Raw genomic sequence first — 18,965 nt, 5'->3', positions numbered from 1 at the left:
GGCTTTAGCTTCTTAGTGCTGCGTTTTACCCCACTGCGCCTCCAGGGAGGGCCCTTAATACCTTATTTTTTTTTTAAGATTTATTTATTTGTGCATACAAGAACTTGGGTGTAGGCCAGAGGTGAAAGGACTCACAAGAGACAGAGTGGGGAGCAGAATAGGCAGATCAAGTGAAATACACTAGTGAGGGCAGCAGCTGGTAGGTCAGGAGAGGTCTGCCGCGCCATGTGGATCACCTCCATGGCCGGGGATTGAATTCGTGCTTCAGAGGCTGTGAACAGCCTGTTAGTACTGTGCTTTAACCTGTTGCTCCGCCAGAGAGGGCCCTAATACCTTATTTTTAGAGCAGTTAGGGGTCACAGCCAGGTTAGGCAGAAAGCATAGAGCCCCCCATGTCCTCCTCCCGACTGCCAGCCTCCCCCACGCTCAAGACCCCCCCAGAGTGGCACGTGTGTTAATCGATGAACCCATGCTGACACATCATTATCACCCAAAGTCCACTGTTTACCTCAGGGTTTGAACTTGAATCCATATCCTATGGATTTGAATAAATATATAATAACCTGTGTCCACCATTATAGTACCATACACAATAGCTATACTGCAAATTATCTACTTTAAAAACATCTTAACTTTGTTAGAGATGGAACAATCAAGGGACTGCCTCCAGAAAGATTTAGAAGCTCCCCTTATGAGGGATAAAAAAGTGGTTATCCCATCAGCCACAGGGAAGATGAAAGCCCCTTCATCTTCTGGAAAACCCCACTCATTGCCAGGTGTCCAGTTAGTGATTTCAGTCAAGTGTCACAAGTATCAAAGGCTCAACCTCTTTGGACTAATTCATACTAGGTTGTAAATGACTGCTAAGATAAACAATGCCTTGGTGGTCTAATTTATTAAAGGAGTATTCCTAGTATAGGAGGGGTAAATCTTTTTTTAATCAAGATGACTTTCCTGAGCCAGCTAGATGCCTCTGTTGGCCACCAGAGATCCTCACAGAGGAACTGTTCCATCCAAGTTTGCTCTGACACTTCCCCCCCACCCCCATTCCTGGTGAAAGCAAAGGTCAGGGTCTCAGCTAAAACGTTCCTCCCTTCTCATCCTCCCCTCTGGCTTTCTTCTTTTCCTTTCTCTGCCTAGACGCTCTCGTTTTCTGAACTCACTAAATATCCTGAACTGCAAGAGATCTTTTTTTTTTTTTTAAGTAAGTCTGGAAAAGAATTTGTCTACTCTGGGGTCGGCTCAAGGTTCTTCATGCTGAACCAGTGCCACCAGAGTGAGTGCAGTCCCTGCTCTTCTTCCTAAATAGGAAATAAAGAAATTAATTTGCTCTGCCAAGGCCCATTAATAACTTTGCTCACAGGGAGGTGGGGGGGCAGGAAGAAAGATACATGCATGCGCATGCCCTGAGTCGCTTAGACCCAGTCCTTGGGCTTCCCATCCAGAAACCAAGTGTCCGGTCCCCCAGAGCAATGAGACATCTCACCCCTGGGTGAGCACTGTCCTCTTTCATTACCAATGTCCATGTTACTTTACAAAACCTCAGAGACGCTTCGAAATGGAAAGTAAGGGGGCATTTGCCACATTTTCATGAAGGGGGAAAACAATGTTTTTGGGGGAAGAGAATGACTTTGGGGAGGTGGGGAGTAGATGCCCTGTGCTAACTGTTACACATGGATTATCTGCTTTCCCTTGCCTCCCCCAATCCTGAACGTAGGATATGTCATGTTCATGTTATTACAGCAGAACTACTCTGGCTCAGAGTGAGCAAGCAACTTGCCTGAGGTCACACAGGAAGACAAGGGCACGGTCAGCATCCAAGGCCAGGCCTCTGATTCCAATGTAATTAGATTTCTCCTACATTTTGCTGAGTCAGTCCACGACACAGACCCAACTTCTAGGAACTTTCGATCTCAGAAAAGGGGACTGATATTTATTGAAGGCCAACTGTGGGCTAGGCATTGGGCTTACAAATCTTTTAATTTAATCCTAATCAAAGTTATTGCTTATGTCCATTGCCTACTTGGGGGAGCTGAGGGCTCAGAAAAGTTGAGATAAAATGTTCTTGGTCACAACTGCTCCTGCTATCACTCAAATAGGAAATGGAGAGGAAATGAGATCTGAACATGGGTTTACTTGGTTCCAGAATCCAAGGTCTGCCCACAACCCTCTCACTTTGATAAGTGACAAAGGAGAAAGGTTCAGGAAAGACAGAGTGAAGGTCTGACTCCATCAAAGGCCTCTTCCTCATACCTGGGAGTCTTCGTAAGCTCTTTGAAAAACAAACCAATGAATGATGCCCATCAGTCATTTACATGTTAGTATAAATTACTTCAATCTGGGCTGATATCACAACACCTGACAGATGCAACCTCACACCAAAGGGCTCAGATTCAGGTTAAACAAGAGGAAAAGAGAGAAAACCTGAGTGTAGATGTCACCTACGTAGGTGGCCCTGATCCATTGAGATTCAAGATGAGAGGGGAGAGAACAGTGCATTCACTGTCACTGTTACCACCACCCACCCTCTCCTTTCCCATAATTTCCTCATTTTCAGCATTGCCATGAGCCTCTCCTGCTCTTCCCTGCACAAGGCCACTGGCATGACCAGACTGGCCCTGCTTGGGGGTAGGGATGTGGGACATATACTCTGGGAATCTGCTTCTCCCCAGGCGGATTACTTGGCTCAAGCGTTTCCAACTTTTATTGATAAAAATAAATTGTTCTGGGAAGTTCTGCCAAAGAAAACACCCCAAGCTCCAAGCTCATTGGTGTCTGAAGATTGATATGTTCAGAGATGCTTCAGAGACATTAATATTTTTGCTTTTCTGACTCTTGAACTCTCAGCCTTCCCAGTCTGAGCACCCGAAACCTTTGTCCTGGTTCTTTGGGAACATGGTTCCCAGCCCCATTCTCCGTGGAGGAGGCCTGGACTCACCACCACATCCAGGCTCTGCGTACCACACCGCCAGTCCTTTTCATCAGTTCAGGCCAGTGGCTGGAAGCAGCCCCCAAGGCTGCTTGACCCCTCACCCTCCAGGCCTGAGGGGTGGGTGACCTGTTCAGTCCCCCAGGGAAAGCCCTGAAGATTCAATCCTCTGCCTTGGCCATCTCGACATTCGGAATGATCTTTAAATAAAGGACTCTACACTTTCATCTGGCAGTTTTACCAGTCACATAACTGAGCCTGGCTCCTGGGGTTGAACATCATTTCCAGGTCCTATTCAGCTTAAGGGCTGAAAGTGGCTCTGAATTTCAGAGCTTCTCAGTCTCCGCTGCTCACCTGACTCCCACCCCTGCCGCTGACGGGCCCCCTGACTAGGGACTGTCCAGGGCCACACGCCCTGAAACCACGGCTCAGCACAGCCTCTGCTCTCAATATTGCCTCCAGCTCTCCCCAACAGAAGCAAGGCCTCCGTCCCCAGTGGTACCAGGCAGCAGAACAGCACAAAGTGTTCAAGGCGAGACCAGCCCTGTGTAAACCCCTCCTCTGCGGGTGTCACATGTGGCCCTGTACAAGTCATTTAACTACTCCCAGGCCTCCTTTCCTTATCTGTTGGAATGCGATTAATAGAGTAACTACAATACAAAGCATCTAGAACAAAATGGGTAGCTGTTACTTTCACAAGCATGTCTTCCCTCATGCTTATACATTGTTTTTAATCATTATCTTCAATCTCACATCCTGTTTTTCCGTCTAAAACAAGAGTTGAAACACAGAGACGTTTCAGTAGCAAAAGCCCAGAAACAAAGCCTGTTACTGTTAGTATCTATTAACAGGTGAATAACGTGGTTTGTGAGTTGTTTCTCACAAGTTAAAAAATGTATATGTGTATGTGCACATATAAAGATAGATGTGTGTGGGCTCACAAATACACACACACACAGCTGTTCTGTTTATTCGTGTCCCCGCAGACACTGAGCCAACGCCCCCCAAAGGGAACACGGTTGGTTCCTGATCGCATTTCAACAACCAGCAGCTGGCAGCACCCTGCTTGGGGCATTTTCAATAGTGAAATCACTACCCAAGAGGCACAACATACAAGAAAGTGGCGTCTGTCTGCCACAAAGAGAGTCCCTATTTACAGCCTGAGCTGAAAAAGGAGCAAGATCCCTCCTTGTCCACCCCTGCTGGACGCGTGTCGGGTCAAGACGGGTCACTCAAGGTGTCCTTACTACTGCACATGTCCTAAATGACCATGAAAGCAGCATGAGTTGATCTGGGGGCACAGATAAATTTTAGCAAGTACGTGAGTTCATGATAAGGAATCAGTGAATAATGAGGACCAACTGTGTGTGTCTGTTTAAGTACAGAAACTACTGAAGTCACAACGGACAGGAGTTGGGTAAAATACAGCATTTCTAAGCAGACACTCCAAGGAGTGTCGGGCCACCCATGTCTTGAGCCTGTTGCTCAGCCACTGAAACCACATTTGGGGACAGAGGTCCAGCAGAACCCACCAGGAGTACTGAGGGTTTTCGGTAGTCGCACGCTTAGAAATGTGTAATCCAAAAAAGCAAAGTGACGATTTCACAGCTACTGTTACTGAGGGTAACGGTAGCCCACAGAAGGAAGTCGATGCTGAACAGTGGCCACACAAGCATGGCCAGGGGATGAAGTGAGATGGTCAGTACTACTGGCCTGAGGACATGTCAACACCCATGGGGGTCAGGGACCTGGACATGGTAGAAAGGAGGAGCCTTCCCAAGCCCAGGACTGACAAGAAGACACTCCCGGACAAGAGACATCCACCTAAATCCCACACCAGTGGGATTTTCTGCCAGAAAAATGAGGACATTCTGGGCCTTCCTGGTGGCACAAGGGGTTAAGCCTCAGCAGTATGAAGCTGTCCACAGCCACTGCGGCCTGAGTTCCATCCCCGGCCAGGGAGTGACCCACATGGCATAGCAGACCTCTCCTGTCTCCCCGCTGCTCCCCTCTGCAGTGTGTTTCAGTAGATCCCACGTTCTGCTCCCCACTCTGTCTCTGGTGAATCCTCTCACCCTCCACACCTCTAGTCTACACCCCAGTTCTACATAAAAATAAATAAAACCTTTTTAAAAAATCAGATTCTTAATCAGCTGAAACACACGCCCACCTTTAGCTTTCATCATCTGATGTCTGGGACCATCACCAAGAACCCAGCCAGGAAAATGCTGCTGGTGTGGCTCACGCGACTTTACACATTCAGGGTGAGATTTACAACGAGCTGGTGGTCTAGTTAAGTGGCTCAGTAACTCCAGGGAGTCCCGTGAGCATTTCAAAGGGATGCTTGTAAGGAACACAGCAAACCTGACTCTGCTGGAATGCTCAGTGGGAGAGGAGAGGAGGGTGGGGAGAAGAAAAAGCAGGAGGCTCTGGAGTCACAACCTCGTTAAACTGCCTAGAGAAAAGTCTGGAAGGAGCCACACCAGGAGTCACAGCAGCTCCGCTTAACAGGGACTGTGGGGAAGTCTCCCTCCCCCTCACTTCTGCATATGTACCTGCATTACTTTCACAGCAGGAAAAATCTTTAAATAAATAGTAAAAATAAAGAATAAAAGGAAGAAGAGGAGCCGCACCAGGTAGCAGGGAGTCTGCTCGCTGGGCTCCAGGACACAGGTGGACAATGGGTGCAGTGAGCACCTCTCTGTGCCAGGCACCAGGAGGGGTGACCAGCGCAGAGCCCTGCCTCCTGGGCCTTTTCCTTTAACAGGTTGGATCTCCACTCTGGAAACCGAAGGAAAAAGCAGCAACTTACGTGCACAGAATGGACTGGTCCTCCCGATCTGAGAACAGAAAGAAAAAAGAGCCACAGATTAGAGCCAGTTCTGAGCTGGGGATCTGGATCCCGCAGCGCCTGGGCGTCCTTTCTAGGTTCCAGCACCCAGTCCCACGAGGGGCGACAGGGGACAGCCGGGCTCCTTGCTCAGGGGGCAGGGGACGACGGCAGTTGGGCTCTCTCAGATTCCCCTTCCTACCCCAAAGCCCAGGAGGCAGCCCCCGAAAGCTGCTGCAACATGACCGGTTGGGGAAGCAGCAAGAATCCCTGCCCGTCCAGCTTTAGGGGAGCCCCACTTTGCCCAGACTGGGTCCCCAGAGAATACACTTTAAATCCAGACAGACTCGGGGTCCCACTGGGCCACTCCCAGCTCTATGGGCTCGGGCAAATACTCTTAACCAGGAACAGGTGCCCTGTTCCTTCACCTGGCCTATGGGATGGGGCAGTTTCGGTTTTGAAAACCCAGCACCCCTCCCCTCTTCTTGGAGCAGAAGCATCCCAAGCCCCATTCAGAGCCAGGCCCCCTGCCCTGTCCCCACCAGCATGTACAGTCAACCCCCCTCCCGCCCCGAGGCCTGGCATACGCGGCCCTTCTTCCTCTCCACTACACCAGCTCCTGCCCCAGCTGCTGCTGTTTTTGCACTGAGTGGTGCAAATCGCAGCATAACATGAACCAGGGAAACTCCACAGACGTAGCACATTGACACCCCTGGGCAGCCAACTCCTCTATCTGGCTCCAGAACTTTCTCATCAACCCCCAATACCACCCCACCCCCATCAAGCGGCCATTTCCATTCCCCGCTCCCCATGACGCCTGGCCACCTCCGGCCTGCGGCGTCTGGACAGTTCCACACAAATACATTTACATGCAATTGTAAACAGCGTGTGTCTGGCTTCTTAGCCAATGCGAAAGCCATGACTCACATGCTTGAACTCGATTAATTTAGGGTATAAAATTATATCATAGCAAAGTGTTTTCAAAAAACTGAATTTTATACCCTCTCGGAATCAAGGGATCTGACTCCCTAACCTCACACAGAACTGCCAAGTTTCTGATAGTTAATTTGAATAAGCTCTGAGCTCCTGAAGGTCAATGTCAAGGGCTGTGCCTATCCCAGGAGTCAGGGCTAACGCTTGACACATAGCGGGTGCTGGGGAAATGCTTGCTGATTTGAATCGATCTCTCTCACAATTGAGTGAGATGCACTGGAAACAGCCATGTGCTCCCACATTTGCTCAGAAAAGCCCTGAGGCCCTGCTCACACTGGCACTGGAAACATGAAATTCACCGTGACCCAGGTAGCCTCTGCTGCTGAGAGGTTCATAACCTGGCTTGAGAGTCAGAGGAGCAAAGAAACAACAACCTCACATTGTAAGCTACGCGGGGCATTGTGGGGAGCACTGGAGTTGGGGGGGGGTGCTGTTCCACAAAAGACAAAGCTTCACAGCCCACGGCCACTGAGAAGCCCAGAGGATGTGAGGCATTCTCAGGGGACACAGCCATGCAGGACACCCCAGCACACAGTAGGTCAGCACTGGGAAAGACCATGAGAGCACACGGGCAAGTTTGCAGAGCTGGACCCCTGGGGGGCAACCTCCAGCCTCGCCCCAATCTGGCTGAGCTCCCGAGCCCAGAGGCCTGGGTCTCCATAGCTCATACCCCACTCTAAACACGCCGCTCTCCCTGAGACCCCCATTCGCAAGCCCTGGTCCTGGAAGTGTGCGTCTCCAGGATGGGCCATTCTGCCCCCAGCCAGCCAAAGATCTCAGGAGACTCAGCTCCCAGAAGACCAGCTATTTCGGCCCATCCCAAACACACCCATGGCTTAGGGCTGGGGAGCCAGAGGCCTGCAGCTGACCATAAAAGGAGAAAACCAAGCTGGGACTGAGATCAGACCCGCCTGTCTCGAGTTCCTCTGCCTTGGTTCGGAGGCCAGATGCAGTGGGACTGGCCAGAGGAGGTGGCCAAGCCGGGGCCCTGCAGGATTACCACCACCGCTCCCCCCGCAGTGAGGCATGGAGGACACAGCCTCGACTGTGTGCAGAAAAGCTGCTCCCTACCTAGCGCCACACACGAAGGCAGACACCAGACAGTCCCAGACTGGGGAGAACAGGAACACGTCAACGCTAGGCCCTGGGCCAGGGCCTCAACAAGACTGACCTTATATTGTCGCACTCGTGCTGACTGGGCACAGGGCTCCCCATGCACCCTCCAAGTTACCTCTCATGACCACTGGGCATGGCACCAATATCATCTACATGGGACAAATGGGGAAACTGAGGCACAGAGCTGTGGGCACCTTGGCAGAGGTGGATTTGAAGCCAGATCAAGGATCCACGCCCAAATTCCTTACTCTGGGGGTTGGGATCCTTCTGTTTCCAGTCTTCCTGTCCCTTCTCCCCATAGACTCCCAGGAGAGACGGATAGGTTGAGATTCTGGGCAAGAAGAGACACTCTGAGGGCTTCCGCTGGGCCTCTTGAGGACTGTCCGGACCCACATCTGCTCTGGCATCTTTATCGGCAGAGCTGGCCGTGATGGGGTGTGCGGCTCAGCAGTATTACCCTGCTGGCTTCCTGGGACTCAGCTGCTCCCTCCTCCTCTCCCTCCAGCTCCCTGGGGGGCCAGGGCAGCCATGTCCAATTCCCTGGTGGGGCCTACAGGTCATGTCCAAAGGGGTCAGTGTCCTTCGCTGGCCTCGGCACGGTCCCTGCACAGACACGTGCCATGGGATGGCTTGATTAATGGCTGCCTCTCCATTAGACCGTGTCCTTCCCCCACTGGACCTCCCACTGTGGGGCCTGGACGTGAGACAGGGAGGCGGGGAGCCCCATCCCTCCAAGACTGGGGGACCCAGCAGGCAGGCACAGGCTGAGCATGCAAAATCCACAAGGGACGAGGGGCTCGGCTCCGGGTTGGGGCTTCCAGAGTCCTGTCCCATCAGCACATCTGCCTTTCACCGGGCACCACCTACCTGCTTGCTCCCAGACTCAGCCTCCTCGGCTCCCCCCACTCCTGACGGACCCCGTGCAGCCCAACGGGTCTCTCAGAGTCAGTTCATCCTAATCCCCTCCTCATTTCCTGCCAAAGAACGTGAACATCTCATGATAAACCAGAGCCCACTGACTTCTCCCAGCCCCCAGCCCACGCTGACCTGCGCCAGACGGAGGAGCTGACGGCCCTCACCGCGGGGCCAGACGCAGGGCTGGGAGCCGCAGACAGACTGGGCACCCCACTCTGGGTGCGGTGTGGGGACACCCCCTCCAGGGAAGCTGTGGGGTGACTCCGGGCTCCTCCACCAACCCTTGGGTTAAATGCCTGCCCCTCAGCATCCCTGTCCTTAGCAGGAAAACCTGCACCTTTCAAGGACATGAAAGGAGGCTGGACCCCATAATCCAGTCTGACACCACAGCAGCACCCATGGCAGCGGGGAGGCTTCACCATCATGGCCGCTGCTCTGACAGCCCTCACCTCAGCAGGAGGCAGACACTAGTTCTGACCAGGGCAGGGAAGCAGGCCAAGTCCAGCCCTTGCTGAGTAAAGGCCGAAATCAGTACCTTAACCCTTGGGAGCCTCGGTTTCCTTGCCTGCGGTGGGGCCAGGGGCCAAGGGTGACAGGAACGCGGCCACAGTCTTGTCTCCAGGCCCCACACTTGTCTCTGGGGACAAGTCACTCGGGGCTCTGGGCCTCAATTTCTTCAGTCTGTCAGATGGGGTGGTTGTCGGGCCTTCCCTGCTGGCGCACGGCACTGTGAAGCTCTCCGCAGCCTTTGATCCCAGGCCAGGGGGTGACCCATAGGGCGCAGCAGACCTCTCCTGACCCTCCCGCTGCTCCCCTCGGCAGCAGACAATCTGCCTGTTCTGCTCCCCACGCTGCCTCTGGTGAATCCTCTCACACATACACACCCGGCACGTCTGGCCTGTACCCCAGTGCTTGTATGCATAAATAAATCTTTAAAACAAAATGGGATGGGTGTCCCGCCAGGGCCCAGGATGGCTGAGCAGCAAGGGGTTTACAAAGCAGAGCAGTATGGGGACATTACTGCTTCTCCTCTCTCTGTCCAGTTCACAGAGCTGCCTCTGGGAGGTCTGTGAGCAGGAGCTACAGGCCTCCAGCCTGGGCAGAGGCCTGCAGCTGAGCATAGGAACTGATAAGGTGGGGGTCTGGATCAGCCCCCTCCCACCCACCACCCCCCCAGGCTTCTCTCCAGTCTGGCGTGGGTGCAGCCAAGAGCCCCAGGCTGATCCTTTCTTTCCTGTTTCATCCCCAGAGAGGCCACTTGGTGCTAACTAGGTGAGGACAGAGCCCTTCCAGTCCTATCTTGCACAGGGTGACACCCTGAGAGCCCCTCTCAGCACATCAGAACGGAAACCTTATCTGCATGTCACACCCAGCCCCGCCCCAACAAGACCCAAAGTGGGTTTCTGTCAAGAAGGCTTCCCTGGTATTTCCCCCACATCCATCATGTTGATTTACTAGCTCAGCTAATTCCAGGCTCCTGCTCTGAGCCTTCAGCACTCTGAGGTGCAAGAAGACAGACGAGCAGGAGCCGCAGGAGCGGCTTCCACTCAGCCCCCCCACCCTCTGGCAAGCCTGAGGCTATCAGGCAGACACGCCAGGTTCAACTCTGGCTCTGACCCAGGGGAACGTCAGGGAGCCTTTCACCTGTGTGGGCCTCAGTTTCCCCTCTATGCAAAGGGCATAGCAATAGCACCTGTCTCCAGCACTGGCTTATCTGAGTCACCTAAACACAGGCACCCAACATGAGCACGAACACATGCCCTGTAGGTCTGTGGAAAGAAATAACTGCGAAGATTCCTGGAAAGCCCTGAGTGTCCATGAGAAATAGAAATCCACTGTCCTTATGTTTTTGGAAAGGAAACCACGAGGGAATGTCCATAGAAAGAGAGTGGACTGAACACAGGCACGTGGCTCTCTTCTCTCCACAGCCCTTCTTAAAATGACAGTAAAGGGGTTTTTCCACAAATACAGGAACCCAATAGGCTGGAGAGATCAGGAGCACAAGTATGGAAGCCAGAAAGCAGGAAGACAAAAGGAAGTCTAAGCTAGCTGGGGAAAGCTGAAATGGGGTCCAGTTTGCTTCAGCTAATCCTGGCCTCAGCCAGAACCTCAGCCACCGGCTGGGAATCCTGGAGAAGGGCGAGGAGGAGGACAAAGAATAAGGACTGGCTAAGAGTCTAAGAAGTTTCTGGACACTCTGACACAAGCTACACTCCCTGCAGCCAAGTGACAACTGAGATGTCACAGTTATGAGAACTATTCTCTGCAGAGGGTTCAACAGAGTCTTTCCTGGAGGACATCAGGGGCCCTGCTAAAAGGAGGAGGCTAGTTTTTTTGTGAATTCAGAAACTTAGCCTCTTCTCAGCTTGACCCTCAAAATGATGGTGGACAGACCTTCACTCCAAGTGTAATAATGCACAAGTCTCCTCTAAATCTACCTAATGATCTCCATGGTGGTGCAGGAGTTAAGTCTCAGCACTATCAAACTACTGCCGTCCACTGTGGACTGAATTTGATCCCAGGCCAGGGAGCTGATCTACATGGCGCAGCAGACCTCTCCTGTCTCACCTGCTGCTTCCCTCAGCAGTGCACTTCATTAATCTACCTGTTCTGCTCCCCACTCTGTCTCTGGTGAATCCTCTCACCACTCTGGCCTGCACCCCAGTTCTGTATGCATAAATAAATGAAATCTCTATTTTAAAAAGGAGTCTAATGAGTTCAAGGCAAAGACAGAACATACATCAGGTGTGTGTCAGTAGGATGACCCGCCTCCATAATGCCACAGCCAGGCTCAGCAGCAGCAAGTATGACTTGTCCCTTAACTTTCTGGTACTCGCACACCAAAGCATCCAAGACAAGGGACGGCCCAGGAGCACCACACATCTGAAGAAGGCCACTAATATCTGAGATCAAAACAAATAAATTAATGGGAAGATATGCACCTTGCAGGAGTCTTAGAGAAGAGCCTGCTAAGAAAAAAGGGGCATCACAAGCACAGAAAAAGAATGCCATCAGGAAGAAGCAATTTGGAAACAAAACATATGCCACCAGAGAGTAAAAACTTCATGGAAGGGCGGTAAGATAAAGCTGAGGTGACTGAAAATCAATGGAACCTATTACATCAATAGATGCAGAAGAAGCATCTTCCAAAATCCAATAACCATTCATGATATTTAAAAAAAACAACCAGCAAACTAGGAATAGAGGGGAACTTCCTCAACTTGTCAGAGAGCATCTATTAGACATCTACAGCTAACATCACACTGAATGGTTTTAGGAATTGGATGCTTTTCCCTAAGATTGTGAACAAGGTAAATCTGTCCCTTCTCACCATGTACATCAGTATATTGGAAGTCACCAAGGTTTGTTGCTGTCGCTGTTTGTCTGGCTTTTGTGTGTTAATATTAAATGATATTTAAAGTCTAATTTGTCTTATGTGGTCATAAGACATAAATCCTCTACTTGGTTAACTTAGAAATCAGTTCATGATTGGACAAAGACATTTTTAGATATCTGAGGGAAAAAATAAGGAAACTCACCTGGTTTAGGTTAAAGAAGATGATGTAATTTCCCAGAAAATAGAATTTAAAAAGATAAAGAAATGGAAAAAATCAGGAGGAAAATGAAATGAGAAGACTTTTGTAAAAAAAGAAGAGTGTAGGCCCTCCCTGGTGGCGCAGCAGGTTAAATAAAGCACTGCACTAAGAAGCTTAAGCCACTTCCGCCTGAGTTGGAGCCCCGCCTGCCCCAGAGGTGACCACATGGCCGCAGCAAACGTCTCCTGACACGCCCACTGCTCCCCTCAGCAGCGTACTTCATCGATCTGCCTGTTCTGCTCCCCACTCCGTCCAAGGTGAATCCTCTCACCCTCCGCATCTCTGGCCTGTACCTCAGTTCTGTATGAATAAATAAATCTTAAAAAGAAGAAGAAGAGTGTAAACTGAGAAAAAGACATCCCCAAAGAAATCATTCAAAGAAATTTCTCAGAACCAAAGCCATGAGTTTAAAGATTAATTAGATCTCCCAGCCTCCAGCACAATAGTGAGCACAAACCCTTGCCAAATCCCATCATCATGAACAGGGGGACAAAAGGAAGCTAAAAGCTTCTAGAAAAGAGAAGAGAAACTAGTCACATACAGAGGCCTAAGAATCAGTTCAGCTTTTTATCTTCTCAAAACTGAAACTGAAGCCAGAAAGCAATGAAGCAACGTCTGAAGTTTTCTGAAAGGAAATGTTTCTTGCTTAAATTATAAACAGCTAAGCTGTTCTTTAAATATTTGGGAACCATGAAGTCATTCAGATATGCAAATTCTCAACTGCCTCACATACATCCTTTCTGGAGTAGCTATTTCATTTAAACTGGAGAGAAGATCAAGAGGATGACATGGAAACTTGCAAACAAGGAATCTACCACGTGGCAATCTGAAATATGAGGAAGTCTCAGATGTCAACTACTAGTCACAGAGGGTAGCCAGAAGGCTCCAGCAGCAAGAAAAAGCTATAAATTACAAATCTGAGTATATTAAGATATAATATACTCAAAAGGAAAACTGGAGTAGAATTCATGATTCAGTGTATAGAAAATCAACTTACAAAAAAAAAAAACGCAAATACTAACTCAAAAAAAAAAAAACGCAAATACTAACTCGAGGGGAAAACTTGAACAGAAAATGAAAAGTAATTGCAAGGTAGTACAAAGTTCAGCTGTGAATAGCACCTACACATTCATAATAATACAGTTAATATGAGCTATCTTGGGAGTCTATGAAATAGGGTATGAGGGTGTCTGCCTATGTGCACATATGTATGTATGTGTGTATGTAAGTTTTGGGAGGACCTGGTGGGAACAAAGTAAAGGAATGAATGAGCTGAATCCTCATCTTTTACAATAAAAAGCAGAAAGTGTTGTCTTAATAAAAGAAAAATAATTAAGATGGCAGCATTATAATTGCTTGAGATTTTGGAGGTAAATTCCAAAAAGGCATAAAATTGTTAACAGTAACCCCTAGAGAAGGGGAATTAGAGCAGCAACAGAAGAGGGTTATTTTTCTTAAAAATCCTGAAGGAATGACTCAACTCTATACCATATTCACTGTACCTTTAATAAAAATAACTAAACTTTTAAAAAGGAAACAGGGAATCCCTTTAGGCAGTAACATGCAACACTATAACAAATGCAGAGTCTTGGGTATGGGTGCTAAGTTGGGAAGAAAAGAGGTAAGTATCTCCTTGGAACTGCCATAGACATCTCTAGAAGAACATCTAATAGAAGCTTTGTTGTCTCTGGAGGGGTGTGGGGGGAAATATACGGGGGTGAGGGGATAATGGAGTAGCAGTCTGACCCATAGGCTGAAGGGATAAATTTAAGCTGTTGAGTATGAATGTATCATTACTCTAAAAGCAAACCTCAAAGCCTGGGTCATTTTTTAAAATAGATATGACATCACTTGGACACATATAAGATATTTTTCAAATGCTTTCTTCTCTTGCCCATTTCTCTCCCAAGAGGTTGGGTTTCCTTTTGGGAGGAGACTGTTGGTAAACTATGCCTTAGAAAGCCCCTCCCTCAAGGACCTCCCTGGTGGCGCAAGGGGTTAAGTCTCAGCACTATGAAGCTATCAACAGCCACTACATTGTCAATTCATTCTGGACCAGGGAGCTGACCCACAGGGCACAGCAGACCTCTCCTGTATCCCTATTGTTCCGCTCAGCAGTGTGTTTCAGTCAATCTGCCTGTTCTGCTCCCCACTCTGTTCTAGTGAATCATCTCACCACCTTGCCCACCCCCCTTGCACCCCCCCATCACCACACTTCTGTCATGTACCCCAACTCTTATACATATAATAAATCTTTTAAAAAGAAAAGAAAGCCCCACCTCCCTCAATAACACACACATATATTCTCAACTCCCCAGAAGCAGCCCACCACCGTTCACAAGTCAACAAGACTCATTAGTGTGTGCCATCCTCATCTCCAATGCCACATCAAAAAGAGTTGTAAATACCCACCCCCACCCTGACCCTAGCCATCTCTTTTCCTTAAGCAAGTCTAACATCTCTTCATCGATCAATAAATACTCACTGATTAACTACTACATGCCAGCACCAGCACAATGACAGAGAAGCCGCTAAGGATGGGGCCTTGGGAACTTAAGAATTCATTCAGACACATTTCATAAAGGCTTTGTTTTATATTCAGGCTACGTAGGATCCATCCCTCCCTGAGCCTAACACGCCCATCTTGTGGCAGACGGGACTGAGGAAGGGCATCACAACTGGATACAGATCTCAGCGGATGGCAGACGGCTACAGCCTGGATTAGCAAGATCACTAAGAGTCACACTGGGGCCAGTGTTCTTTCACAGAAACCCAACTCCTGCTGTATAAAGGACAAAGCATTCTTTCCACACTTATAGTTTTCCTTCACGATTTTTTTTGAAGATTTATTTATTTATGCATACAAGAACTGGGGTACAGGCCAGAGGTGGAGTGGGTAAGAGATTCACCAGAGACAGAGTGGGGAGCAGAGCAGATGACACTACTGATGAGGGGGGCAGTAGGAAGGCAAGGGAGGTCTGCTGAGCCCTATGGGTCAGCTCCCTGTCCAGGGATCGAACTTGTGCTGCGGTGGCGGCTTATAGCTTCACAGTGCTGAGACTTAACCTCTCGCACCACAGGGAGGCCAACTACCTCCTTACTTTCTACTGTGAAACTCTGGTCTCTATTCTTGGTGGGTTTTTTCTGGCACTGATTATGTTCAGATAGTTAAAACCTCCATTTTATGCCATTCAGTTTAGTGAGTATAGTAGAGAGCGAATCCCAAAATGTTAATGGGGTGATCTCTGGGTTGTAGAGTTATGGGTGCTGACATGTTCTCCTCCGATTAAAAATGTATTTTCATTCATCTAGAATGAATATGTAGGACTGGAGGTTTAATTTACACATGTATATTTTAAGAACCTGCCAGTTTACAACCTCTGGACGTTCACACTGAATAATCGTATAACAATTGTACACACCTTTAAAGTTGCCTTTCCTAAGTGTGGGGACAGGAGACTGCCTGTATCCCAGAAACATTCATAGGAAAGAACATTCTCTTACCCTTCCCCAAAGATCAATGATAGTGGATGGGTGCTTCCCTTTTTATTGTTCATTCAAACTATGATAAGAAAAGCAAGGGTTGGGGCCTCCCTGGTGGTGCAAGTGGCTAAGTCTCAGCACTATGAAGCTATCAGCAGCCGCTGCAGCATGAGTTCAATCCCCAGACAAGGACCCACAGGGCGCAGCAGACCTCTCCTGTCCCGCCTGCTGCTCCCCTCAGCAGTGTATTTCAGCAGATCTGCCTATTCTGTTCCCTACCCTGTCTGTGGTAAATGCTCTCAGTCCCATCCACCTCTGGCTTGTACCCCAGTTCTTGTGTGCATAAATAAGTCAATCTTTAAGAAAAAAGAAAAACAAGGGCTGAGTGAGGACCAAGCTTGTTGAATTAGAAAAAAATCACACCTTAAAGATGCCCAGTTTCTTTTTCTTGCCTTATTGCACCAGCTAGCACTTGCAGAACTAGAACTAGTGAGAGGGAATGCCTTGTTATTCATTTTATGGGGAATTAATTCAGACTTTCACTATTAGAATGACACTAGATACAGATTTTTCTGTGGCTCGCTTTTATCATAGTAATGGAGTCCTCTTCTGCTCTTTGTTTTCAGAGAATTTTTATTATCAACATATAGTATGTCAAATGCCTTTTCTGCATCAGTGGGTAAGATCATGCATTTTTTGTCTTCTTTAGACTATCTTATGGCGAGACTTTTGAATATTAAACCAGCCTTGCATGTCTGGGCAAAACGCAAAGAGCCAGTGCCAAGGTTTCCAGTTACTTTTGGAGACTCAGTTTCCTCTGTTGTAAATTGCAGGCAGCAACACTCACCTGCCTCATAGAATTGTGTCAAGGAGAGAGTAGAGTCTGAGTTTGTCTGAAAGGTGTGCGCTTTGGCCCAAAGAGCTATTTACATAGAGGCAGCAATGAGTTTCCACAACAGCAAACACTACTTTTCAGGCTTTTGGAATACTAGACACTGCTTGCAGCAAATTTCATATTCCCCAGAAGTGTGACAAGTGAGGAGATTTTAGGTGCCAGCCAGGTGAGCAATTTTTATATCTTTTCAGTGCTTTTTAGAAAACGCATGTAACTGGCATGTCCAGCATCCAGTTTTATGCTTGAAGCTGACTGAGAATAGCTCATATTCCTTGACTTTCTATAAAATACCATGCACTGTTCTAAGTACTTTACATGCAATAGTTTATTTTATTTAATCCTAGAAATCATGCTCTTAACTTTGCTTAGTCTGAAATACGTTCTGGGGGTGGGAGAAACTTGCTACAACAACTGTTAATAAATACTAGATGGGTGTAATGTATCTGAAGCTTCAGAACAGGCGCACCTTGGCGGTAGAGACAGAAGTCAGAACAGCAGTTCTGGGTGAGATGGTATTGACTGGAAAGAGGCACTAGTGAACTTTCTGGAAATAATTCACACCTTGGTCTTGAATGTACATGCTACGCACCCGTGCATGACTCCATGAAAAGCCTATTTGTGTTACTAACCATCGCATACCAGCAAAGAGGTTAGGAGCGAGACCTCCAGCTGAGAGAAGCCTGCATCAGCCGCACTCAAAGCAAGTTGCAGGTTGGACGGTGTCACCCCCGTCACTGAGGCCAGAGCAGGCAAGACACTTGTCGAGGACCCCATAAGAGTGAGTGACAGCTGACTGCACCCCAGCGTGGCCTGGCCCAGCCGAGGCCTGTCGCCGCCTTCCTCCCTTCCCAGGTGACCAGCGCCACACCGTCTGGAGCCCGCGGCGGCTGCCGGCAGGGGGCGCTGGGGCTGAGACGCCATGCCACCATGCCCCATGCCCATGCCCGTATTTGCCAGGGCGCTTTGCATTCCCTCACCCTTGGCAGATGCAGGACTCACTTTTTTCCTTTTTCAGTCACAGCGCTCCTGCTGCCCAAGCCGCCTGCCAAGCTCTGCATTCTTGGCGAGGACACCGGCAGCAGGACAGGAGGGGCCTGGTGAGGGCCAGCGCCCTCGGGGGCTCCCGCTGCACGACCAGGCGCCCGCCCCTCACCTTGCAGCATGCTCCGGTAGGCAGTGTCCGCGATGGCGTAGATGTGCGGCGGCATCTCGTGCCTCTTCTTGCCCTTGTACATGTCCACGATCTTCTCCGAGTAGATGGGCAGCTGCTTGTAGGGGTTGACCACCACGCAGAAGAGACCCGAGTACGTCTGCCGGACAGAGAAGCCACGTTTACTTCAGAAGTGGCAGGAGGGAGCGTGGACACGAGCGGACAAGGCCCTGCATGGACGGCGCGCCACAGTATCCACCTTTTTAGAAAAGATTTATTTTTATTTATTTATGCACACGAGCACTAGGGTGCAAGCCAGAGGTGCAGGATGCGAGGTGAGAGGACTGACCAGAGACAGAATGGGGAGAGAACAGGTGGGCTGACTGAAATACACTGCTGAGGGAGCAGCGGGGAGGCAGGCGAGGTCCGCGCCCCCCTGTGGGTCACCTCCCTCGCCGGGATCCACCTCAGGCCACAATGGCTGCTGACAGCACTGAGATTTGAGCCCCTGGGCACCTGGGAGGGCCGTGGGTATACCTGCTAGCGGCAGCCTGCCCCAGACAGGTGGACAGGCTGAGACTCGCTGTCCCGGTGGGGACGTCCTCCAGATCCCGGGAACCCCGGGGGACGAGCAGCAAGGGGCAAGCCAGGCTTTCTAGCTTAGCTTTAGAGAGCTAATAATAATAATAATAATAATAATAATGTAGAGGGCCCTCCCTGGTGGCGCAGCGGGTTAAAGCACAGCACTGAGAATCTAAAGCCGCTTCCGCATGAGTTCGATTCCCGCCTGCCCCAGAGGTGACCACATGGCGTGGCAGACCTCTCCTGACCTGCCCGCTGCTCCCCTCAGCAGTGTACTTCGTCGATCTGCCTGTTCTGTTCCCCGCTCTGTCTCTGGTGAAGCCTCTCACCGCCCCTGAGCCTCTGGCCTGTTCCCCAGTTCTGTATGCACAAATAAATCTTTAAAAAAATAATAATAATGTAGAGCTTTAAATAGTTCTGGGTTCAGATCCCAGCCCCACTCCCGCCCGCTGTCACGTCCTCTCCAGAGCCATCAC

At 49.6% G+C, this 18,965-nt stretch overlaps 1 protein-coding gene across 2 annotated transcripts in view; it reads right to left on the bottom strand.

The window, feature by feature from the left end:
- The window catches only part of MYH11 (myosin, heavy chain 11, smooth muscle), an 82,653-nt gene that overhangs the window by 45,333 nt on the left and 18,355 nt on the right, over nt 1-18,965 (bottom strand). For both annotated transcript variants that reach the window (XM_012731877.1, XM_004692106.2), the window contains exons 3-4: nt 17,911-18,067; nt 5,742-5,769 (exon numbers count right to left, since the gene is read on the bottom strand). In XM_012731877.1, coding sequence (XP_012587331.1) covers nt 5,742-5,769; nt 17,911-18,067 — 185 coding nt within the window. The remainder of the gene's footprint in view (nt 1-5,741; nt 5,770-17,910; nt 18,068-18,965) is intronic.

Source organism: Condylura cristata, unplaced genomic scaffold (genome assembly GCF_000260355.1).
Source record: "Condylura cristata isolate star-nosed mole 26May11 unplaced genomic scaffold, ConCri1.0 scaffold00032, whole genome shotgun sequence".
NCBI classification, from domain to species: domain Eukaryota; kingdom Metazoa; phylum Chordata; class Mammalia; order Eulipotyphla; family Talpidae; genus Condylura; species Condylura cristata.
This window is presented reverse-complemented; position numbering and strand designations above follow the sequence as displayed.